Source organism: Eucyclogobius newberryi, unplaced genomic scaffold (genome assembly GCF_026437365.1).
Source record: "Eucyclogobius newberryi isolate DKJ021-1_F unplaced genomic scaffold, fEucNew1.0.hap1 SCAF_20, whole genome shotgun sequence".
NCBI lineage: Eukaryota > Metazoa > Chordata > Actinopteri > Gobiiformes > Gobiidae > Eucyclogobius > Eucyclogobius newberryi.
This window is the reverse complement of record NW_027315835.1, coordinates 16225211-16251290: the sequence shown is the minus strand read 5'-3', so window position 1 is coordinate 16251290 and position 26080 is coordinate 16225211. Positions and strand designations below refer to the sequence as shown.

Below are 26080 nucleotides of genomic sequence, written 5' to 3'. Positions count from 1 at the left end.
AGGAAAAGTGCTTCAGGGTTCAGAAAATAAATACCTCTGTCGCTGTTGAGCTGAAAAGTTTAACTGTAAAAGTGGATAAGTTACATTCTCAGTTACCTAAAATGGCATGCATCAACATTTACTTTTATTTTGTTGGATTTTCTGTTGTTTATTCAGCTTATGTTAGCACAATCATTTAGCTTGGTAGGCTGCAGTATTTCCCTATTGACTATATATACTTGCAGTCCTTTGTTTGGTGTCAGGAGCTTTATTATATAGTCTGCTTCATACACTTTATAAAATGGGATGTTTGCTTTAGGGAAATCTAAACAGAAGCCATCAGTGGATCTTTCTGGTCTGACCCTAAGAAAGATTATTGATGCTATTACCTGTAAGAGTTATGCTTTACTGTTGCTGTTAAAATGGTAAAAAAGCTCAAATGGTAGAGCGGTCATGCTTAAGCACAGATAACACTTGACACATCTTGCCCATCGGCGTGTTTCCACGGCGCACACGCAGCCACAGGCAAGGTCATGCGAGGTCCAGATTCCATATTTCCCGTGATGCTAACTTTATGTTGATTCGACAGACCTAGCAAAACAAAGCTTGCACACATTAGCATCAACTTTTTCCTGTTTTTTTGACGCACGGCACTCGTGTCAAGACCCAAAAATATGATATGTGACTCGCCGCGCCCAAAACCGCCACAAGTCGGCCCGGACCAAACAGAGAAAAACAGGGTTTTAGCTTTTTTCCCCCCAAATTTGTGATTTTTGTTTTTTTGCATTATGTGAAAGTTGAAGTTATAAAGGAGCCCGTCCGTGCTTCAGATAACAGTATTCGTTACCTTAAAAGTACACATTAAGCCGTTTTCGCGTTACCTTTTTTCTGCAGCGCAATGTTGATATTTTTCCACCAATCAGCTGCGAACCACATGGCTACTTATTCAGCAGCAGCTTCTCCTCTGAGACATTATTCATTTCTCCAGACTTTCTCCAGAGCTTATGATTCCCTGGACTGCATTGCAACGGAACTGAGGTACTTTTACTCTAAAGTATTGCTTTAACGCTGTTTTTAAGGTGGTTTTGTGATGTCACTTTAGCCCCGTCTCTTTTTTTCTCGGGCACCAGAGCAGAGACGGAGCTATGCTAAGCTAAAACGCTGCTTCAGTGCACTCTACATTATAAATACAGGCTTGAATTTAATGTGACTACTTGCTGAATAATTAACATCACGTAGTCTCTTGAAACTAGCTGTTTTGGGGTGGTATAATGTCTGTATCTTCGTGTTTTTCACTGTTAGCCACGTTAGCCGCTTTAGCTTGCTAAATTCCAAGCTTGCACCGGCCGTGTTTTTCTTTTTTGTCACATATTCCCGTACATAATGAAAATAAGTCTGTCCCAACCCAACACATTTCATAAAGTGATGTAAAACAATGTCATAGAGGCGCAGATATGTGAAATAAATGCAGAAAATGAAGACAATAAACTGGAAGATGTTTCTTGTTTACGCTAACCGCCAAACTTTTTTCCTCTGTGAGCTACATTCACTAGAACCAAACCACAGTAAGCACTGAAATATTATACAGCTTATTTTGCCTGGAACAAACTGTAATGTCGTCTGAACATTTATCTGAATATATGATGCAAACTAATATATTATTATTACAGTGCATGTCAGAGAAGTGACTGCAGGCAAAGAGGAGAGGAAAGTCTGTGCAGGACTAAACGGAGAGTAAGCAATAAAGTGCTGCGAGGGTAATAACAGTTAAGCATCAGTGATCAATATGAAAATCATAGACTTCACCAGTGTATTGCATCGCTTGCCCACGGCCAGCTGGATCTGCAGATCTGACACATGCACTTGTCGTTGACATTTGTGAATAAAAAGTCAGATTCCCACTAAAAACGGTCTGTTTATGGCTTCTTTCCAGTTCATGCTGCTGCTGCGTGGTCTGCAGGTCACAGCGACGTGACCAAGCTTGGCTGAGAAAACCAATGTTTTGGAAATCTCTTTCGTGAGCTATAACTTAGAGACCCCTGCTCAAGCTTTAGCCAAGCCTCACAGTGCTACAAACTGGGAATTACTAAATGTCTTTCTGTAAATTGCTAAGATTTGCCTTATGATGAAAACGTATTATTCAGGGACAATCTAGATTTTGAGTGACGTCAGCTTCACAACCCTTTGGTCCACAATGTGGAGCCAGGCACTTGGTAATGCATTCCACTATTAAAATAAAGCACGTTGAGGTGAACCTGTCGGGCCAGTCCAAACATGGCTTGAGTGCGTATGTGTTGAATTATTGGTGGTGGTCAAAGAGGTCACTGCTGCTGAGGTCACCGCACAGCTGTTTCATTAAAGGTGTACTATGAAACCTTCCTGGTGCAGAGTGCACCACCTGCTTGTGACGCCACCAGTTTTCAGGACAGATTTGGTCACAGTGAAAAGGCAATTTGACAAAAAAAACATCTCAAAATGAACAAGAGCAGTTGATTGATTTGCCAGTCTGAAATGAGAACAGCCGAAGGAAAAGTATGACTTGGATAGAATAGAACATGCCAGACAGATTTTGCTATAGGTATCATAGTGGGAGACAACTGAAAATATGATGTCACAGTCGACTTAACATACTTAAAGTTCAGTCCATTGCTTGAGGTAAATGTACAAGTCTTTGTACTGCCTGCGCCGTCATCAGACGAAGTGTCTTTGGTGAAACTGCCTTCTGGCAATCTGTCATTTTAACACCGTGATGTGATGAATATAAAAGTGAAGATGGTGAGAAAACTCTGGATCTTTCTCAAGTCTTTTTGCCTTATTCTCAAAACAAAATTACTACTAGAGAGAGTTTTGATTAAAAATAGATATATTTACAAGGAGACTAGCACAAACAATGGGGTCAGATCTGGATTTTAATGAAATGTGTTAAATCTGGAGACATCTTTTCAACTATTTGAAGGCCTTTTATTGCAATGTGAAACCTTTGCAATAAAATATACTGGTTCTAGGGAAGTGTTGTGCAATCTTCTGCTTATATTCTGATTCAAGCCTTCTTCACTTCTACTTCTAGTACCAATTTCTACCGTAAGTGTCTCCTGTAGCATTGGTGCAGCCCATTTTAGACCTGGTTTAACCCAAATATAGATCTGGAATAGTCATATTTTAGACCTGTTTTGATCTGATGGTATTCAGAAAGCCAAATGAGTATACAAATATTTTTGGGTGGTTCTTGGTGCGAAAGGTTTGAGAGCTGCTGTTTTACGGGAACTCAATGCTAGACCACCTCATATTTTTTGTTGTTGTTGGTTCTAAATCAATCCAAAAATCATCAAGTCAGATTTTCGAGTTCTTTCTGAGGAGCCAAACACAATGCATTCATACGAGAAAAGCTAATGCAGCTTTAAATTAATATTATTTGAAATGGCATTGCACTTTAATCATGACGGCCAACAAATTACACAGAACAAATTACAACAATCCCCCCTTAATACAAAAAAAATCCTAACATCTGAATATGATCTATTTACTTGAGTTGTTTAGTGTCTCGCAGGCATCAGCTCCTACGCAGAGTACACTGTGTCACGCCGCACATGTCGCTTAGCTGTCACAGAGAGAAGGCGTTTTTTGGAAAGCAGTCGTCCACAGCCCGGCATATTCACACACAGGAGCTCGGATGGGCCGACAGAGATGAAAAGACGTGACGGGAAGGGCGAGGAAGAGGAAGAACAATGGGGCAGGGAAGGTACAGTGACAGTGGGTCATAAAGAAAATAGGGGCTGGAGGATGCAGCCCAAAATGCCAAGGCGTAATGAGTAAGGTAAACGAATGATCCTGGTCGAGAAGAGAGAGAAAGCGAGAGGAGGCACTGCGTACATCTGTCACCGGGCTCATTATTCTCTCCATCCTGCCACGGCTCGCTGTAGGTTGTGTCTTATAGCTATTCCACTTCCTCCTTTTGGATTTTCTCCTCGAGGATCACCACAACAAATCATCTGCCTCCTCGTGTACTCCCATTTGCATATTCATTTTTGGTACACATTTCTCTTCCGTCTTGACACCACTCGCTGTTTATGTCTGTATGTTTCTGGTACGCAGACAGTCTATATTCAGTCGCGGCGGCTTTCTGTGACTGGATTGTGTTACCGTGACTACCCAAGAAAAAGTTCTCAGTTGAAGCGGGTTTTATGATGGCTGTGGTTTAATGTGTTAATTGTTATCAACACAGTATTCAATGTAAGGGATGCAGTTGTTGTCTGAATTAGATGCTGGGCGATATTAACAAAAATGAATAAATCAATCCTTTTTTGGAGAATGTGGTTTGAAGTAATCAAAAAGTTGAGCCGATTGGATGGATTAGTTTATTCTGCCTGCAATTGGACACGGTCTGAATGTTAAACTTCTTGATTTGACGTGTCAAATCCATCTTTCTCTTGAGGAATTCTTCCAGGAGGATGCTTGTTAATTTCTTATGCAAAATGTATGTTCTGTCCTTCAATTTATCCATTCTGAAGTTATTTTTCCCTGATCTTTTCACTGAGCATCTGCCTCAGGTTTCTTCTCTAGATCTTCTCTGCTCTGTGTCCTGTTACTGGTGGTTTCATCTGTCGGCTCTTCAGGATGTTCTGTCGTCATCTAAGATTGAACTGAAGGTGGTTTCTGTTGACTGCTTATTTCCTGGTGTGTTTTCAATTTACCGGATCAGATCCAAGATTTTCTGCCCAGATTTATTAGAAACAAGTCAGTGCAATCCCTCATTTCCAGGAGTGTTCCATCGGAGAAACGTAATGAGGGATTACACGGACAGGTATAATTAATCCCTTTTTTGTGCATGAACCGAATGCCTTTATCTAGCCAGCCACTTCTACTGTCTGTTCAAATGCAGGTGCGTCTAGGACCTTTAATGGTCATAGCAAATTATTATTAGTTTGGTGGCCACTCAATCACGGCCGTTCTCTTTAAAGCAGAACTAAGTAACTCTAGTGATAGAGCTCCCCCTGCAGCTCCCTTGTGAAAATACATTGTCAAAACATATTCTTAGACAATATTATAATCACATTCAAAAATATTTCACATTGCCAAATATGAAAATAAGAGCCAGGGTTTCTCAGGAGAGTTGTCGTCAGGTCGATGTTGGCGAATGTTGCAAGGCTGGTTTTCAGCCTAGTGACAGCAGAGGGCAACGACTGACTCTTCAAACACTCCGAAAATACGTGTTTAACCATCACAGGGACAAACAAATATGTTTAATAAGGTGAAAATGTCAGTTCTGCGTTAAGTTTATGCTGAAGACATTTCTTTTCAAATATCCAAAACCAAATCTATAACTTATCCCTCGTCGAGATGTTGGTCCAATGGGCAATTTTTTCCTTCTCTTTTTAGGCCAAGTTGGTTTTGACACAAACAGACCGTGCACTGATTAAACCATCAGTCACTTCCATTACAACTTGAAAGTCTCTGTTATAGGAAATGCATGTAATCTTGACCAGTCCATTGAACCAGATGTTAAAAAAAGCAGTTCTACCATGCATTTTTGCTTCTGTTTTTTTATCAACAATTACGCTCGTAAATGTAAATGTTGTGATCAGCAGCCGGTGAATACACTGCATTAAATTGGCCTCAACCAACTGCAACCCAAAAGACGGCACCATTTGAGTGTGAGTGTGCAAAAGTACTCTACTCTTATCAGCATGACCCCAGCTTGCTTTGGGACAGCAGCAATTACAGAGTAGAAACGCCGTATTTCATTGTGTGAGGTTGCAATAGTGAAGATGTACTGCTCAGCTGCAGTGTAAGTCCCTATAGCTAGAGCTCCTTGCTTCGGGTTGTGCTCGCCCTCTTCTCAGCCCTGTCAAGGCGCCATTGTGGCCTAAGTGTTGAAGTGAGCCGTGGGAGAATGGACATAGGATTGTTGTGGAGTTCTGCTGGGATGTTGGCTGGCAGCAGGAGCCTGAGGGGAAAGAGGAGAGACAGGTGAGGTCAGGGGAACAGGCAGCAAAAGGTACAATGGCTGCTGGGAGGGAGCAGACAGGGCGAGGAAGAGAGTTTTGACGGGTAGCAGGAATTACAAGGTTATCAAACCCAAGACTTCATAGCGAGGGCCAGTGCCTCTTTTTGACGGGTCGATGTAGGATCGGACATTGTGCTGGACACCATCATATTTTCTGCAGATATAATAGAACTAGCAAAACTAAGAATAAGTATTCTCAGATGATCTCTCTGTGGGTCGTTCATGCCTCTGTGGGTACTTGCAATTATTTGGAACATTTCAGATGACGGGTACAAAAGTTGGAAAAAAGTTTCAAATTTTTTGCCAAGAATAACATCATACGTGAAACTCCACTGTTCGTTTGAAAAGATGTCTGTGTGTAAAATGTATCACAGTATTTTATAACTCAAAGTCAAAGTGCGCTCTACTCAAAGGGAAACACTAGTTGCTGGGGAAACTGTGGAGTCCAAATGGGCTGTCATTATCATGTGTTTTTGGATTGTCCTATCATCCTCGAATATTGGACTAAAAAAATGGTTTAAATCCGTTTTCGTTGTTGCCCTGTGGTCTAGTGGTTAAGTCACAGCACGTATGCCAGGCTCCAAGTGCAGCTGGCCACAGTGACCCCGACGATTTACTGCACGTCTTCCTCTCTCTCTCATTCCTCAATTCACCCTGTCCTCTCCTGTCTCATAAAGCCTACGGGCAACAAAATCTTTAAAAAAAAGAAAAGAAAAGGGGAAAAACTGTTTTCCGCACTGGCATCCCACCGCCTCAAAACTCCTGCCACACATGTATTTTGAATTTGAACTCCTGCCATGGATCCAATAAAATAATACAATCTCGGAGCAATCTTCTGGCTGCAGGGGAAAAGGCCAAAACAAATAATGATGAATGACACAAACTGAATTAACAATCAAGGAGAAATAATTATAACTGAAATTCCCCAAATGGAAAAAAAAGACCTTCTGACTCAACTTGAAAAAGCATTTGTTGTGAAGAAATACCACAAAGAATCAGTTCTGAATTTTCACAGGGTGTGTTTCTATTATAGTATTTTGGGTTAACAAATGAACAATTATTGTGTTTATTTTAGAATCTGAGAATGAATCGGATAAATCAATAACATATAAAATCTAGATAGAACTTGTAGTTATGATCGCTGATACTTTCGAATTGGCTTTTTGCAGGATAATTTTATGAGGACAGGTATTGTTGATTGCATCTAACAGGCCTCAAAGTGAAAGTCCACACTCCCCCATCCCACATCATTTATCTGCGACTGATTACACGACAGCTTACGCACTCGGTCGCCCATGTTATAATGCTTAGCCGGCTGTGATGCGCGCCTTAATGACTCAACTGGGTTTATTTAATGGAGTGGAATCTGCTGGAAATGTGCCACTTGCCAGATTCTTGGGAAATCAGTCAAGACTGTGTAGATGGAAGGTATCAGCCACATGTTAGGAGGAAACGGCTTGTCTTGGATTTCTAAAAGCTGGTCATTGCATTGTTTTCACGGCACGGCACTGGCACCTGCTCGTAAATAATTCAGAACAATTTTCTAAGCACACTGTGAACTTTTGTGCGGGATAATATGCCAATGTTGGTGGAAAAAAGTAACAATTGGCCTGGAACACATAGCGTTGAAAAGAAGTCATCATGGCAATTTCATAAAAAAGGAAATGAAAAGTTGTGCACACATTTCTGAAATATGGCAGAATTTACTTGTTATTTGTTTACTTATTATATATTTCTCTTTATGGATTTAACCTTTTTAGAAGTGTAGTAATTCTGTGAAGCTGGATATAAATAAATTAACAAAACAAAAAGTGTATTTACATTTTCCTCCATTGTTAAGAGTTTTTGAATTGTATTTTTATGTCTACAAAACAAACTGGTTACATGATGATAGCAATTAAAATTACCAAAACCTTTGCAGAATGTTATTATGTTATTGAATTTAAAAGAACGTAGAAGATGTTGGTGTGTCAGGCAAAATGTAGAGTGTAAAACCGGCGCCGTTAGTGTGATAAAGTTTGATGCAACAAAAGCACTGTAGCTTTGCCCCTCTGCTGTCAAAGTACAGGAAGATGTCAAAGTGAAACGTAAAGTAAAGTCTCACAGGTATTTAACTCTGCAAATCCTTCCTGTGCACCCATAGAGACGGGACCCCTCATTCCACCCGCTGTATCAGGCCCTCTGATCAGCTGATGGGCATTGACTGCTGTGTTGCAGGTTTGCCGCGGTGAGCGAGGAGGCCGCCGTCGGAACCCCCGTGGGAAACATCGTGGCCGCCGCTGTCAATCAAACCATCGTCTACTCCATCATCGAGGGCAACGAGATCGGTGAGTGCGCTCAGATGGACAGGGGAGCGTTTTGTGAGTGAAGCAAAGAGTAGAGGCTTTAATGAAGCTTAAAGCACTGTGATTCTTCCCTTTAATAATGATGATAATTCATGTTATTTGTCAGCGTTCTTGACACTGTACGCCACAGTTTAGATTTGTTATTACAGTGTTGATACTAATGTTTTTTTTTTTTTATTTGGTGACATTTTATTTCACATTCTGTTAGATCTTACAGTGTTTGTACGCGTGGTAAAGCAGCTGGGAACCATTACATCAAAACTTTGTCCTTGAATTTGTCTTTTGTACGTTGTGTGTTCTCTACTTTTACTTTCATAGTAATAACAGTACTTTCAAATTAAATGTTTCATCTATTCTATATTCTATAGTTTTGGGGCACTTTCAAAATATATAATATCTTGATCAAATGTTCAGTTGCAATTCAGTCAGTAAACCCATGGATATTAATAGTTTGTTTAGTCAAGGCTGTTGTATTTCTTGTTCTACATTTATTTGCCATAAATGATAGCCAAACAGATATTTTTAAGTAAGAAAACAGTGATAATATCTGTGTCTCTTCTTCAAAGTAGAGGAGCACATGTGAGTCATCTGTGTCTGCTTCTAAAGTGTGCTATTTGATATGGGCTTTTCTTTACGCCACAGCTGGAGTCAAAGTACAACGAAAGCACTGTTTTGTGAAAGCTGAATCATTCACTTCACTCACTACTTTTAACTGTATGATGTTAAAGATCAAAGACGGCATGTTCAGTTCTTTTCTGTCCCTTTGGCATATTTCCATAACACTCGATCATATTTACTGCTGTTGTGAGAATGAATCCGACAAATGTATTGTAGCTTTATTGATTTCCCTGTTTGATGTTTGTTGAATCGCATTTATGACAAAGCCAAATATATCAGATTTCAGAATGATTGAATGCTAATTTTAGTATTTTTGTAAAAACATATTTTTTTTTTGTCCCTCTAGGTATGTTTTTCCTGAACGAGTCGACGGGTCTGATCTCCACTGCCAAACCCCTGGACTATGAGGCCAATTCCAGCTTTGTGCTCAAAGTGGAAGCTGATTCCATGGGAGTGGTTCTGGCCAATTTCAGAGCTCCCTCCAAATGTAAGGACACATCTTACATTCACGGCAAACACAAGATCTTACAGTGATAAAGACATTATTGCTCATGTTATATGGGTGATGCTTAAGATCATTAGGCTGAGCAAAATAATAGGTCTGTTTACCATAACCCGACCGACCCGGTATGAAACTAGCCGACTGAAGAAAAAAAAAATCTGCATTTTGTTGAAAAAACGTCAGAATCTTTCATTTTTCAATTCAATTCAATTAATTCAACTCACCGACCGGTCTTTCCATAACGTTATCCAAAAATCGTGTAAAGTATTTTCATCATGTTGGTAAAACCTATCTTTCATCCCAAAGAACTGATTACGCATTGCGCAACACATGTGTATCTTCACATTCAGTCCTCCACATGCATCTGTAACAAAACAGAGCACGCATGAGGGTTGTTATATTGCCTTTCACAAGTTGATTAGCATCTGTCGGCGCCACTGAAGTGTCCATAGTACATGTCACGCTCTATCACGGTGTGAAATTTGACTTACGCAATGCATTCTGGGATTGAAACACGCCCAGCAGCGTCATCACAACAAACATGGCGGCGCCCGTGTCCCCCGCATGTTCCCCCGCTCGCCTTCGCTACCAAAATAAAGGATAACGGGTACAAAAGGTCGATTGAAATATCTTACAATCGGGAGATTTAGTCTCCTAATCGGGCTGATTGAGACGTTTTCCGTCGTCATTGACTGTTGAAGCCTGTTGAAGAGTCAAAAAATGGCAAAATTTTTATCTTTTTTTTGCCTTCAAAGTGAAAAAAACCAAGAATTTGCCAACCGTCCAACCCACTTGAAAAATGTTGACTCGGGTTACAGCAAACAGACAATTTATTTGGGGGCAGCCTTATCAGAACGCTTATGTTTTTGCCATGATTTGTGTTTTCTTAAAGGTGCACAACATAACATTTCTGGTGTTGGGGCTGCCACCTGCTTGTCTCCATAGAGATATGATCGCTCTTCCCAGAATGTAACATTTTTGCGTTGATGGAGACAAGCAGGTGACGCCCTAGATCAGATCTGTCAGCTCAGATCTGTGGAGAGGCAAGCAAACCCACAGTAAGAATGTGTGTTTTTCAAAGCAAATAAATAAATAAATGCCAGATGGATTAAATGCCATGCTGTGGAACATTCAAGACAAGATGGTGGCAGTTCCCCCACTAAAAAGTTACTTAATGCATCTTTAATTAAACGTGAGTACATAATGGTTTATAATGATGACAAAGTTCTGGGCACTTGCTGCAGACTTAAACTTAAATCCGTGAGAACACTGACATTACGCAACTTTTAACGTGACTGGTAAGCGCTTTTCGTGTCTTTGAGTTTTACCTCAAAATGTCAGAGAGGATGCATTACCAAAAAAAGTCTTTATCCCATCCATCATCTGCCTACTTTGTCTTGAGGCTGGTTCGCGTTGTTGACAGATTTCCCCCCTGAAACACTCAAACTTACCAGTGGCTTTTGCAGGTCAGTCTCGTAAGCAGACGACAGGAGCGTCTAGAATTTAAATGCGGGATCTCAAACATTTGAAGATGATCAAAGTGGGGGAGATTTTATCTGAAAACTTTTCCGAAGTGCCTGAGACATTATGACGCAGTGGAGTAATTGGTAAGGAGCCAAAAAGAACATTCTCAGCCCACTCTGGACTGCCTCATATTTTATGTTTAATCTCTGTCATATTTTCTCCTATTGTCACTCCATCCAAATTTATTGGTCTTTTTGGCTAATTGCATATGGGAGTCAAGACAAAATAAAGTGGGTTTCCGCACTTATAATTGAAAGTATAACTGCAGTGAGAATGGCTGTAATTACTCTGAAAGTCTTTATCATTCTCTGCACCGTCTCGTCTTCGCTCTCTCTGAAAACATATCTGCATTTGTTCTAATAGACTCTCGGCTCCTCGGATTTCTCTCCTTTCTTTTTTAATTACGCTGTTTACCACATGCTGCTCCCGTCAGTGCAACCGTTTGAATTCCAGCTAACGTTCTGGGATTAAACTACAAATCATTGTCGTCATTAGCGAATCTTTACAGATTTCCTTTTCATTTGGATTTTAATCAGGCATCAAATCAATAGGACTTGCACAATGTGTTAATCTGCCGCTCCAAGTCAAGTGAATTGTAAATAGACAATGTAATGACTCTAGAAGTGGTTAAACAGATTCGTGTTTGCCATATCTTTGTGTGTTCCCCCCTCTCGCCAAACTTTTGAAATTCTAGCATCTTTTGGGTGACGATTTGCCCTTTTGCTGTGCGCCATAGAAGCTCTGCAAAGGTTGATATCCTCAAGCTGTTGGTTTAGTCTGTAACCGTTGCTTTTATTGAGTTGGCTGCTTTTCCTTGTTAGGGACATCTATGTTTTGGTTAGCTTAATACTGTAATAGGACCTTGCTGTCATTGCCAAAGCATTAGTCTTATGCCGCCAAAACGCTGTATGCCTTTAGAATTTGAATCTCAAATACAAGCCAAAACAACTTTCTACTTTGGTTTATTGTTTACATTTGTTTTAAATTCAAGATTAAATTCTGTGTGTAACAATCTAAACGTAAAGGCACAGTATGGAACGTTCTGGAGATGAAAAGTAACATGCATAATTCCATGGAAATAGTAAATTGAATCAGAAAATCAGAAAAAGGTTTATTGCCATTGTCAATGAACAAAATTCACAAACATAGGAACTTGTCTGTCTATTTCAATGGAATTATGCATTCTTCATCCAGATAGATATGTTTTATACTAGACTGTGTGTGAAAATAGCTAAAGGAACAAAACATTTTCAATAACATTCAGGTTTGTGCAGGTGCAAGTACACTCACAGTAAGGATACAGATTTGAATGCATCTTTAATACAATAAAACTATTTAAAAAAAAAAAAGTTTTAGTTTAGCAAATGTCTTTTAAAAGTTTTGTTATGTACTGTGCCTTTAAGTAAACACAAACGAGCCAAAATCACACCTCATTAATACATTTGTAGTCAAAAAGTGTTTATATTTGGAATGAGAGATCACATTTCCACAAGGGAACATTATTCCTTGTCACAGTAATTCTGCACCTGTCAACATGGAGCACACGGGGAGCCAGTCGCCATGGCAGCTGTCAATCAAAGCTCACAGCTGTACCTCTGCTGTACCTCTGCTGTGTCTGCTCTCTATGCATTTATGTACTGTGCAAACTCTTTGTGTTGCAGCAAACACAGCCAAGGTGATGATTGATGTGCGAGATGAGAACGACCACGCTCCAGTTTTCACCAAATCCCTTTATATCGCCGGGGTTACGGAAGACGCCAAAACGTTCACGTCCGTCCTACACGTGCAGGTACAAAAGCTCTTTATCCTTTACATACATTCTATTCAAAATGTTTTCTCAAAGTAAACTGTAAAGTGTTGTTTAAATGCAATATTCAGATTCATAAAAGTAAAATCCTCTTACATTCGAGTCACTTTAATGGTGGTGTATACGGTACTTGCAGCTAATTAAATGTACAGTTGTCTTGGATATAATTATAATCGAGAAACTATCTATTCTGAAACTAGTAACAATAGAAACGCGACTCATTTGCACAAATTGGACCAACGATCAAGGACATCCTAACCTCATTTGAAAACGGACACATTTGACAAACGGTGGACTAAATGGGATGTTTATGCGTGCAAAGTGTGCCGTAACTTCATTGGATGTCTTTTGTTTCCTTTGTTTCTTTTGTTTCCTCGCTTTGTCATCGTCTGTGTTGCGTTTTTCATTTGTTTTTATACTTTAAAAACTGAAGGAAGAAAAAAAAAAATTACAGTCATCTGATGAGTAATGATTCTCACGTAAATAGGGCAGGATTAGACTTTCTTTGAGTCGTTTTTGAATTATACGGAACACATATAAGAGCACATAATGGTTTCGAAAACGGTATTGAACCTTTTCTTTAGTATCGAAAATGAGTTTGAAACGTTCGGCTTGTGACAACACTACTATTATAAAAATGATTTCCCTGGAGACCCTACTACTTGAAGTGTCTAGGTGCCTATGCCCTTATCATTTTGCTCTTTAAGAAACTCTTGCTTTTTGATGATTTTGTGTGCACACATTTTCATCTCGCCCTTGTCTCCTCTCTCTCGTCTGTTAGCCTTGCAGTGTTGAGCTGATTACAACTTGTGTGCACCATTTTCTTTAAACAGATATAATCTCCAGTCCACTCGTAACAAGATTAGCCGCCGAGAAACCCATCTAGTTGCATTCATATTTCCCCCCTCGAAACAACCGTAGGGTTCGAAAACCTTTCTTGTCCCAAAAAATGGGTCATGTCTTTGAGCCTTCTCCCTCTGTGAAGAAGCAATATGTTTTAATGAGCAAAGGTGCAGGCGCATGCGGAAAAAAGTATATATGCACTTTTAATATTTTATCATAGGTTTTTTTCGAATCATTTTTAGATATTTCTCAGACATTATATCAGACGGCAGCAAAATGTGACACGAAGATGAGAGGAGAAGGCGAACGTGGAACAAAAAGTCATTATCGAAAGTCAGAATTGAAAACGTGCTTCGCTCACTGAGGAAGTTGAAGGATTTGAAGCTAACTGTACAGAGATCTGGCAAAACTTCATGTCCACAGACAGATGAAGGTGAAGACAGATTATCTCTCCCTTGTGCCACTTGCTCGTGGGAGATCTGGGTCAGAATCGTCTTATCGATGCTACTTTGGACCTCTGTATCTTTAAATGCCTCGTCAGCCTCGTCCATGTGCAGCTCTTTTTACCTTCTCTTTTAATACACGCAAAAGTCTCAGCTCTTGTGAAGCCTTTACAATTTGCACTGTCCGCACACAGCAGGGATGTGACCCGAGCGCAGCGGAGGTAAGAGACCTGCTGGAGCATTTCCCACCCGTTTATGACAGTTATAATAGAACATATGTAAGGAGCAGGGAGGGGGGAGTATGACTGAATATGCTCTTAGTGGCCCATATCTATTTACTTCTGAAATCAATGCGTAAACTCTGTGTACGACCAAAACGATGCACTCGGGATGGATCAAAAATGGCGTGGGTGCACGGTGCGCTCAAATCCCTCGGGAAGTCTGAGGTGGCATACCATGTACGGCAGGCATGTCCAAACTGTGGCCCAGGGGCCAAATGCGGCCCTCAGACCAATATTTGTTGGCCCACCAAGTTCCTGCCAAATTGGTCCAAACAACAAAAAGTAGCTGTAAAATTGGACAAATTCAAGCATTGTGATGTTATACAAACCTAATATTAATGTTCCAGGCCTTATTAAACGTGAAAAGGTATCGAAACTATGTCAAATGCCAAATTCGAATGATTCACTTCCTTCAAATTCGACATTTCCGGGTTGTTTGTGGCCCTCTGCTCCGTATAAGATTCAAAATGTGGCCCTCGGTGAAAAAAGTTTGGACACCACTGATGTACGGAGACTTCAGACAAACGCTGCAAACTGCACAGGGAAACTTAACAGCACACGTGCAGACAGTGGTGCGGATCCCTGCCCAGTTCAGCAGATGTCGTTCGGAGCGGCTCGTCCTTTGCGCATGTCCAGGAAGCGCTGGTCAGGCCGACCCGCCTCACACCCGGCCTGAACCAGAGCTTCTTCTGGTTCACGTCCGGGTATAGATCTATGGCACCAACATCACACTATAGCATCCTTTATGAAGTTGACCAAATGATTAGTTTACAGCAAATTTTAGGTTAATTCTTTTCTTTTGATTTTAATTAGGCTCATTCTTCTTTTTATGCAATTTCCTGTTCAGATCAACACAGCTGTTTGCCATATTCCGTGCGCACATGCCGTAAATCCCATGGGTGAGGCCGACATGAAACATGAATATTTTGGGGCGTTTCATTCAAATTACACTGGTTTGCATCCGCCGCATTTATCACCGGCAGCTCTGGGTACAGATTCATGAATACCACGCATATTAACAAATTACACCCAAATTTACACAATTTTCACCATAATGAGGGCCACTGTCTCGGCGTCAGGCCAACCTGTCTGATCCCTACGTTTTTCTGTGTTAGGTTTAACACAGTGTAATGAGTCATTTATTTTGATAATAGGCAGTTTTACAATGTTTAATTAAAATGCTTTACATGATTATTTAGTCATAACATAGGCATAACATATTTCCCTATTCAATCAAATTACATCAAATATAGCCTTAAAAAACAATATACATACAAACACATTCTCTTTTATTCATTGGAATCAATAAGAGAATTGTTTAGGGACCGGATTGATAAGAAGAATCCACAATGTCAAGACAATCAATTCCACTTCCTACTAGTGAGGAACACATTTTTGAGATGACATTTTGGAGATGGTTTGCCTGGAATGTGCCACTAGATTAAACTTCGCTATCTATATTGAGACAAGCAGGTCAGATCTGTGGAGAGGGACGCCACACAGCAGTGTTCGGTGTATCTATATGTAAATGTATGTGTTTGTATATGATAAACAAGCAACATCAAACACAACAATACTAAGCAGGTGGTCATAATGTTTTGGCTTATCGGTGTATACACATTTTTTTTTTAATAACCTTGACCTTCTTAGATACCTCGGAATACCTCGCCTTTGGAAATTATGACTGGGATTGACGTTGGATAAAGATAACTGGCACCCCGCTGTGAGACAAACCCAAACCGACAGAAGGCGGCAGGGAGGACGTACATGATTTATAGGTGGATGTAGAGCAGAGGTGATTGAGGAAATGGGAACAGACAGGAGCACATAGAAATGCAAGGTACATGCTACAACCGAGCAGCTGAGGGAGCGAAGGCGGACGTGACTTGGACTTCTCCAACTGCTAAGGCGGAAAAACAAACTGCGTGTTGCGAGATTCAAATCTAAAGGGACATTTTCTTCAACAATGACCCACTAATGCAATGAATAATGAATATATTGTGCAAGTCAATGATTATAAGCGGACTGGTTATTTCTGAAACAAAACGCATTCTTCTTGTGCCGTGTTGATTGAAGAACAGCACTGTCTTAAGACGTGTGTGTGTTAAAGAAGATATTATGTTTTTTGTTTTTGCTTCTTTTTGTTCAAGGCAAACTGCAATATTGAGCTATAACGGCATAATAACATAATAAATACGTCCTGACTTCCTGTTCGAAACTGTAAGGCCTCTTCATAGTGGCATTTCACCGTAACAAGCGGTGGACACTTTGTTTTTATTGTTGAAAAAGGGCGATGTGACTCTGTTTTTTGAATAACCACATAGTACAGAGGAGAGGGTGGAGATCGGGGGGTGAAAACAGACATTTTCTGAGCACTCAAGCCTCAAATGCAGGACAATACAGGATTAATCAAACATGCGTGAATCAATCAAAATAAAACATTGAGTAAATTATGTGAGAACGCTGTTATAACATGCATAAAAGCTCATAAATGTCTCAATAAACAATCATTTAGACAATAATTATTTCAGTAATCTGTTATATAAAATGCATTTGATTAGTTGTTGCAGCCGTAACATAGACTTACTAAGTGTTTTATTTTCACTCAGGACCCATACTATTGTTAAACATGCAACTTATTGATCATACTAACAAACTTTCTTTGTCATGTACACATGCTTTCTGTGAATATAACTACATACGTGCATATATAAATACATAGCATAAAAATCAAGCATAATGACTAAGAATAGCTCTTGTCTCGGAACATATTCAATGGTTTCAGTTAAAGATTAGATATTTTGCTCATGCATTTCCATCATTTTTTACAAATTCCAATACAAATTCCAACATAAAACTTTAGAATACAGTGCTGATAAAAACCACTCACTGGACCTAACAATTTCATAGGCTGAACAAGGAATTTTGAATATATCCATTTACAGAAAAACTACTGACAGAAGTCTGACAACAGGGGATCTGCAATTCTGACTCTGACAAAACAGTTTGTAAAAAGGGGCTACAATAAAAACCTTCTCAACACAGTTTTGTCCAAAGAAAAAAGTCATATCAAGCCTCCTCAAAAAGCCACAATGTTCCAAACGTCAAGCCATCAACACAATAGTTTTGGCACCATGTAATACAGCAGTACTGCAAATACTATCAAAAAGCTCTTTGTTAAAAAAAAATGTGCGACACCAGCGTTAACAGTCTCAAAGTTGTGGTTCTGCAAGTGTTTCAAAAAGATCCAAGAGGAGGGGATGGATTAAAAAGACTCCTGCAGAGGGAGACATTTTGGATTGATTCATTAATTGCCACAACTTATCCTCCATTTTGATCATCTTTTACAAACCTTTTCCCTAACAATTCTCTCTAAAGGACTTTTAATATCACACGACAATCCTGACTGCTGCCACATCGTCTGGTGACAACGTAGCAAGTCTTGCTTCTAATCATCGATACAATGTTTGGTTTAGTATTGTCCATCTTTATGGCAACAGTGCTAGATTGTCATATCCTGAAATAAGAAGATTTCGTTTCAAACAGTAGCAATAACTGTGTGTTTTTGCTTAACCGCTGCAAACTTTCTGTACTCTTCTGTAACTAATGTAATTACAGGAAAATGGAAATGACTCCCCGCTGATTTGAGTTTGAAGACATAATTTGTGATTTGGTTCATCAGACTCACAGGATTTCTGCCAAAGTCTATGAGGTTTAGTCTTTGTAGTCATTTGCAATCATCCCATTGTCTCACCGTGTTTTTGTTGTTATTCTATTTTCTTGTAATTAAGTCAACTCCTGTAAATGAATGACACTCCAAGGGATCCCTATTGTATCATTTAGAATATCAAATTTATGTCAAAATTAGTCAGGAAATGAAAGATTGCTGATTTACCTAGTTAGATATCACTATGTTATGTGCCTGTCAGTAGGAGTTATCGTGAAAGATGAACATACATTTTTTGCTGCTTATTAGTCAAAATCACACTTGTCTTAATTAACAACGTGTGACTTATATCAAAGCAATAACAACAATATAGCATTTGGTTTTCTCACATTGTATGCATCATTTCACCCAGAACAACTACATATTCCGTACTTTATTTTTCCCACTTGTATGTTTTTATCTGCTATTACTTAATTCCCTTAATCATATTTTTTTTTATTCTACAATGATATTAACATGACCATTGCCTTTTAATATTTTATTTTCCTGCATCTATTCATTGTTATTTTGATTTATATCCCAGGCAGACTCTATAATTCTATAAGGTGTACATCTCCATAGGAAACCATATATACAACTATTTTTATCATCGCCTCTGATGCTGTGGGTGTTCCGGGCTAAATCTGCAGCCTGTTCTTCCAGCCTTTTAAAAGAAAATGCAATAAATCAATGGCCGCCTGCTTGCACGTCTGCGAGAGGGGGAGAAATAGAGCGAGAGAGAGGGAAAAGGTGGTGGCGGTGCGGAGGGGGGGATCTTGATAGTTGGCCAGAACAGACTGAATAGATTATTGGATATGCTTAAGGCTCAAAGCATCATTTTACCTCCTGTTGTGGCGTCCGTGTGCAACATGAATCACACAAGCTGCCGTGCAAAACAATGTATAACACCTAACTTATATCAATGACTGCTGAATAAAACGATTTTTGATTGGATGCAACGGTGAGCAAAGGCTACAAGTAACATGATTTCCTCTGAAAACAACAGCAAAACACAACACACAATGAACGGCTAACGCTACAGTGCTGGGGTCGAATTTATGAAGCGTGCAAAAAAATTATACGCACACAATGTTCAACTTTCCTTAACTTGACGAGGAACAAAGCGGCCCAGTCCACAAACTCTGAACTATGTGCAGCTGGAAGTTTGTGTCCACTTTTACCAAGAATTCCACGTTAAGCTTTATAAATGAGGCCCCCTGATCGCAACAAACATCTTCTGAAACGCATGCGATCTTACTCTGACAAATTTAAAGGCGCAATGGACGATTTTTCGGCGATTTGAGAACGCAGGCGGAAGTGCGCATGCGCACTCCCCCGTGCGGACTGATACAACACTCACGTGCGTTTGTTTATTAGCGTCTCCCGTAGATTTCTGTCCACTTCTGAGTCAGCCCGAATTGTCTTTCGCCGTCTTCATTTTGCCCCGTACACTGAGGGAACTATATTATGATAGATCCATGCGCTTAGGCACGCGGAAACGTGGGGACGAGCCTGACGCGGCTGCAGGTGAGCGGTAGGTGCGTTTTATGATTGATACGTGGCAGGACAAATGATTTATCCACGCCACGAGGAAATATGATAAAAAATTAGCTAAAAAAAATCGTCCATTCCACCTTTAATATTTTGGCTATTGAAAATGATGATTGATTGTACTTCCCTTGATTATTCGCTCCATGTTTTCAGGCCCTGGATGAAGACACTGGTAACTACAGTTCCATGATGTATCGGTTGATAATGCCGCCTCCGACGTCCAGAGACGTAAGTAAGGATGGTTTCGTCATCGATGCGTTCACCGGCGTGGTCAAGACCGCCATCATGTACCGCAACATGAGACGATCCTATTTCAAGTTTGAGGTTGTCGCCACGGACAACTACGGGCTCGGGCACAGCAGCAAGGCCGACATTGTGGTAAAGTGAAAATCTTAGATGTCAAACTGACTTGCGTACTGACATTTAGTTTATAATTCTTTATCATGAACATCTTAACATCATGAACACCATCAACACTGCTTCTTGCCTGTTTCATAATGTCACTAAATGATCGCTAGCTGGTCTTGCTTGGTTTTAAAAGCCTTTGTATTACGAAGTAATTTCTAGCCCTGTCGTGATAAATACTACCGTATTTTCCGCACTATGAGGCGCACTTAAAAGCCTTTAATTTTCTCAAAAAACGACAGTGCGCCTTATATATGGATTAATTCTGGTTGTGCTTTTGACCTCGAAGCAATTTTGTGTGGTACACGATTTGTTTTCGCATAATGCGCCTTATATATAAAGAATTATCAAAAATTGACCATACATTGACAGTGCCACTTATAATCCAGTGTGCCCTATGGTGCGGAAAATACAGTATATTGACATATTGTTCAATAAACAATAGCAGGAACAATATTTTTGGGGCTCAATATTTATCGTGTGCATATTTCCTTGCACTAGCGGGGACGTTTTCTTTTTTTTTGTCGTATGATAAGATTTGAGCTGTAAAGGGTCCAATGAGCAACTTCTATGACTAATTATAGATGCAAACTACTAAAGTGTTTATTCTGCTTTTTATTGATCACATCTCATGTTCACAATGATGTTGCACATATAGAAGAGGGTTTACTGGGTTTTTCCTAGTAGTTACAATAATATAATCCATTATTGTGATATTTTCCTCTCATCCCATCGATACTGTGACCAGCGTAGTCGATTTGTTTTGTACTTTTTCATGTTTTGGCCAAATGACTAGATACTAATATTACAAACTCTGTGTTGTCTGTACAAATTATGTTTTGCTACTGCAGTATTTTCCGAATTTCTCATCTGCTTGCTCTTTAGGTGTCTGTGGTGAACCAGCTGGACATGCAGGTGGTCGTATTAAACGTCCCTCCAACTGTTGTGGAGAAAAACAAAGACAGGCTACTCAGGTAAAAGAGACTGAAACGTAGAGTCCAGCACTTTTGTTGTTTTGTGTTATCAGTACTCGTAAATATTTCTATAAATACAGCACATTTGTTCTATTGATTTTGCTGTGCCGCTTTTAGCCACAATTGTAGTCGTGGGAAAACAAAACCTCAAGTTCGCATCATTATTATATACGTTTGCTTTTATGACTTGAAGTGAAGTACTGTTCAAGCCATTTCCCTTGCGAGCCAATAAAGTTGTTCTTAGTCTAAAGATAGAAGTTAATGATACATACTGCATTGCAGCAGCAGGTACATGGAAGTAGTTATTGTGCAGTCGTACATTATTAAAGTTGCAGTCCTGGCAGAGGTTGCAGTTGGCCAGAAGGAGTCTGATTGGATTATTGATAGGCTCAAAGCTTTATTTTACCTTCTGTTGTGTGGCTCATGATCAAGCTGCCGTACAAAATAAAGCAGAACACCTAAGCACTATCAGTGACTGGGGAATAAAATGATTTTGATTGGTTGCAATGGTGAGCAAATGCTTCGAATATATAAGTAACAGCAAACAGCAAAATATCTTGTTATGTATAAAGAATTTAACTAAAATAAACATGCTGTCTTTGAGATGCATGCGATCTCGCTCTCAAGTGTGCCTGAACTTTATTTAAAATGCACATAACTGGCTTCTTGATTTTAAAATATTCATATATGAGGTTTATATGAGGTCCATTGCGGCCATGGGGAAACCCAATCCTTATCTCAAGCTTGCATCATTGTTATGATTGTTTGCTTTTACTATTTGAAGTGGAGTACTGTCCCAGTCATTACCTTTATAGGCCAATATTGTTTGTCAAAATCTAAGGATAGAAGAAGCATATACTTTTGCATTGCAGCAGCGTGCACATAAAGTCATTAACTCAAGTAAAGATAAGCACTTGTAATCACAGTATTTGTAGCCTGCCTTGCTGCAGTACTAGCAGGAGAAGAAATGTAGTTAAAGTACTAGTAAATGTACAGTATTTATAGTGTGGAAGTAGCAGCAATATTTTATGACATCTCATTCAATGATGCAATACCGGCAGAAATTGTAGCACAAGAGTAAATAATGTAATGTTACTCAGGTATTCATTGTGTACGTTTTCCTATTCACACACTATTATATTCACAGTACTGAAGGATTTTGTTTGAAGTACTATACCAGACTCTACATCAATGGACTATACGTGAAATGAAGCCAGGAAACCAGCGCATTCATAATTTGATGTACAGGAATGTGTGAAAGTCAGCTAAAACTACAGCCTAAAACACATTTCCTCAAAGCCCATCTCTTCATCAGGTCATATCCCATGCACGCTGCTTTCACTCAGGAATGGTTTACGTATATGAATGTTCATGGTGATGTTGCTCACCTTTAGTGTTGATATTGTACGTCGGAAATACAGGTACAGGACTCAACAAGACTAGTGTAGAAGGTTTCTGTGGTGAGACATTCGATATGTGTCAGTGTGTGTGTCAGTATATGTGTCCGTATATGTGTCAGTGTGTGTGTCAGTGTATGTGTCAGTGTGTGTGTCAGTGTGTGTGTCAGTGTGTGTGTCCGTATATGTGTCAGTGTATGTGTCCGTATATGTGTCAGTGTGTGTGTCCGTATATGTGTCAGTGTATGTGTCCGTATATGTGTCGGTGTGTGTGTCCGTATATGTGTCAGTGTATGTGTCAGCGTATGTGTCAGTGTGTGTGTCAGTGTATGTGTCAGTATATGTGTCAGTGTGTGTGTCAGTGTATGTGTCAGTGTATGTGTCCGTATATGTGTCAGTGTGTGTGTCCGTATATGTGTATGTGTATGTGTCCGTATATGTGTCGGTGTGTGTGTCCGTATATGTGTCAGTGTATGTGTCAGTGTATGTGTCAGTGTGTGTGTCAGTGTATGTGTCAGTATATGTGTCAGTGTGTGTGTCAGTGTATGTGTCAGTGTGTGTGTCCGTATGTGTGTCAGTGTGTGTGTCAGTGTATGTGTCAGTGTATGTGTCAGTGTATGTGTCCGTATATGTGTCAGTGTATGTGTCAGTGTATGTGTCAGTGTATGTGTCAGTGTATGTGTCAGTGTGTGTGTCAGTGTATGTATCAGTGTATGTGTCCGTATATGTGTCAATGTGTGTGTCCGTATGTGTGTCAGTGTATGTGTCAGTGTATGTGTCAGTGTGTGTGTCAGTGTGTGTCAGTGTGTGTGTCCGTATATGTGTCAGTGTATGTGTCCGTATATGTGTCAGTGTGTGTGTCCGTATATGTGTCAGTGTATGTGTCCGTATATGTGTCAGTGTGTGTGTCCGTATATGTGTCAGTGTATGTGTCAGTGTATGTGTCAGTGTGTGTGTCAGTGTATGTGTCAGTGTATGTGTCAGTGTATGTGTCAGTGTGTGTGTCCGTATATGTGTCAGTGTATGTGTCAGTGTATGTGTCAGTGTATGTGTCAGTGTATGTGTCAGTGTATGTGTCAGTGTATGTGTCAGTGTATGTGTCAGTGTGTGTGTCCGTATATGTGTCAGTGTATGTGTCAGTGTATGTGTCAGTGTATGTGTCAGTGTATGTGTCAGTGTATGTGTCAGTGTATGTGTCAGTGTATGTGTCAGTGTGTGTGTCCGTATATGTGTCAGTGTATGTGTCAGTGTATGTGTCAGTGTATGTGTCAGTGTATGTGTCAGTGTGAGGCCCAGTGTGAAGAGCAAAGGAAAAATGGTTTGTTCTATATGTGATGTTGGCACTCAATATAGTCTGTGATTTAGCTGCATAAAATTGAAATGATTTTTTTTAATTTATTACTTTTTGTCTTTTTCCCCCCAAATATATTACTTCCTCTGCAGCATACTGGAGCGCCATGTCCAGGACCAGATCCCCGGAGCTAAAGTCATCGTTGAAACAATTGGACCTCATCGCCACGGCGACGGGAATGAGCAGGAAGACTACTCCAAATCTAACTTAATGATTTACGCAATAGACCCGCTGACAAACAGAGCCCTAGCACGTCAAGAACTATTCAAGTACGTAAAAAAAATAAAAAATACCGCAAATACAAACGTTCGTCTCAAAATGCACGGCTCACAAAGTCTTTTCTTCTGCTAAGGTTTCTGGATGGCAAACTGTTGGATATAAATAAAGAGTTCCAGCCTTTTATGCCCCCCGGTGGGCGTATCCTGGAGATCAGGACTCCCGAGGTGGTGAGCGGAGTGAAGAAGGCCGTGCAGACTGTAGGCTACACTGAGGGGGCTCTGCTGGCTCTGGCTGTTATCATTATTATCTGCTGTGTACCTGCCATACTCATTGTGGTGGTCACATACAAACAGTAAGTCTGGATCTCCTTCTTGCAACTAAATCTTTTGCTTTTTCATATTGTTGAAAATTCACTTGTCAATAGTCTAGCCTTTCATGTTTGTGGACATACTGAAAGGTTTAGCTGCACCACCGCGAGATTCAAACAAAGGAGCATTCAACCCTGAAGCAACCTTATATCATTTAGTGTGTCTGGTGAGGCTCAACTGAACACTTAAGTAGTCGTAGCATCAGTATTTAAAGTCCTCCTGTTTTTCTAATTATGACTTAGTTTGATTGTATAGCACAAGTGATAAATATCTCATCATAGTTTTATCTCCATTAAGTTGCAGTTTGTGAAGAAATTTTGAAAAATAAAAATAGCAGAAAGTAGTGCTGAGTTCTAAAACTGAATCCCTCTGTGATGTCATCAATATGCGACGTGTCATTGAAAACACAGACAGTTTATTCTTTAATGGCAGAATAAAGGTCTCATATGGTATTGTCATTTGTCAGATCATAACTAGTGTGTAATTGAAATGGATTTTGGCACTTGTTTACAGTATGGTTGCTAGGTAACATCTACCTATGTCATATTTGCTGCCCATGGCCAACCTGGAAGTACTAGTATAATCTCTACAAAAATGGTCAAACTGGGGACAAACAGTCAAAATGTTTAGCAAAATCTGAAATATAATTTTATAGTTTTAGTGAATTGTGTAGTCTAACCTGTCATATAGACTTAAAAGGTGAACAATATAACTTTTTGGTGGAGAGTTAGGGGCCTTCTGAGCATCTTAATTATTCACCAAGAGCTTTTCACAGTTTTTGGAGACCAGAGCAGGATTTACCATCGGAGTAAAGCTCCAAACATTAGCATGCTGTCAACGCTTTTTTTTCTTTGCTGGACAATAAAACGCTCCATAAGGCAGACAGCACACAGCCGTTTCTTTTTCACCCATAGAACTGCTTTTACAATGCTGGGGCAAGACAGATTTTATTGCACGTTTTTAATACTCCATCAGTGCCCCGCTTCCCTTTTTCATTACTTGTTGTGGTTTTGTAATCCATGGAATCCATCTGATGGGGAAATGACCTGATTAGATTTGACCAGAGCTCTGTCGGTCGGCCTTGTCCACTTCCACCTCTCACGACAGGATGTAGGGTTGGATTTTGAGAAGTAGAACAATTATGTATCACACCTTTAACAGGATGCCAGACTTAACTGTTATTGTTACAGCCCATTGATTGGAACAGTAGGCCAAGGCTCTAGCCCTCTGGGAAAACATATCATAAATAACAAACAATAAGAAGTGGGAATTACGTCCCAGTGTTGACCCAAAAACAAACTTCTTTTTGGGTAAAACAACTATGGATAATAAAATAAGCATATTCATTTCTAAAACCAATCCACATTAGCAGTGCCTCCCTCAGGATGTCCTTGGGCTCTACTTCTCATTTTCATTTAATTTAACACGGCAGGCTCTTTGAGTTTGTTTAACTAACCACGGCTATTCATTTCATCTAGTCCACCACACACACATACAGACAATAGTTACACAAAGATGATTTACCACACAAAGCTAACAAAGTGATCCTAAGTACTCTCTTATGTTCCTAAGTGACCGTAATGAAGACCAATTGTCTCCACCTCACGTATATTTCTTCTAACACAAACAATTGCATGATTTATGAAGAGTAAGATGACTAATTCTTGTCCCCATCTTTGTTTCATCTGCTGCCGTTGCCTGGGCACACACCAGATTCAAAGAGTAAGTAATGCCTTCCTTGTGCTAAATATTTGTTCATGGGC

The 26080-nt window shown here is 39.9% G+C and overlaps 1 protein-coding gene across 1 annotated transcript in view; it reads left to right on the top strand.

The window, feature by feature from the left end:
• Positions 1 to 26080, top strand: part of pcdh15b (protocadherin-related 15b) — a 265006-nt gene that overhangs the window by 212209 nt on the left and 26717 nt on the right. The window contains exons 27-34 of the mRNA XM_072456250.1: positions 8201 to 8310; positions 9293 to 9433; positions 12634 to 12761; positions 19757 to 19981; positions 20894 to 20982; positions 23823 to 23999; positions 24083 to 24301; positions 26031 to 26039. Coding sequence (XP_072312351.1) covers positions 8201 to 8310; positions 9293 to 9433; positions 12634 to 12761; positions 19757 to 19981; positions 20894 to 20982; positions 23823 to 23999; positions 24083 to 24301; positions 26031 to 26039 — 1098 coding nt within the window. The remainder of the gene's footprint in view (positions 1 to 8200; positions 8311 to 9292; positions 9434 to 12633; positions 12762 to 19756; positions 19982 to 20893; positions 20983 to 23822; positions 24000 to 24082; positions 24302 to 26030; positions 26040 to 26080) is intronic.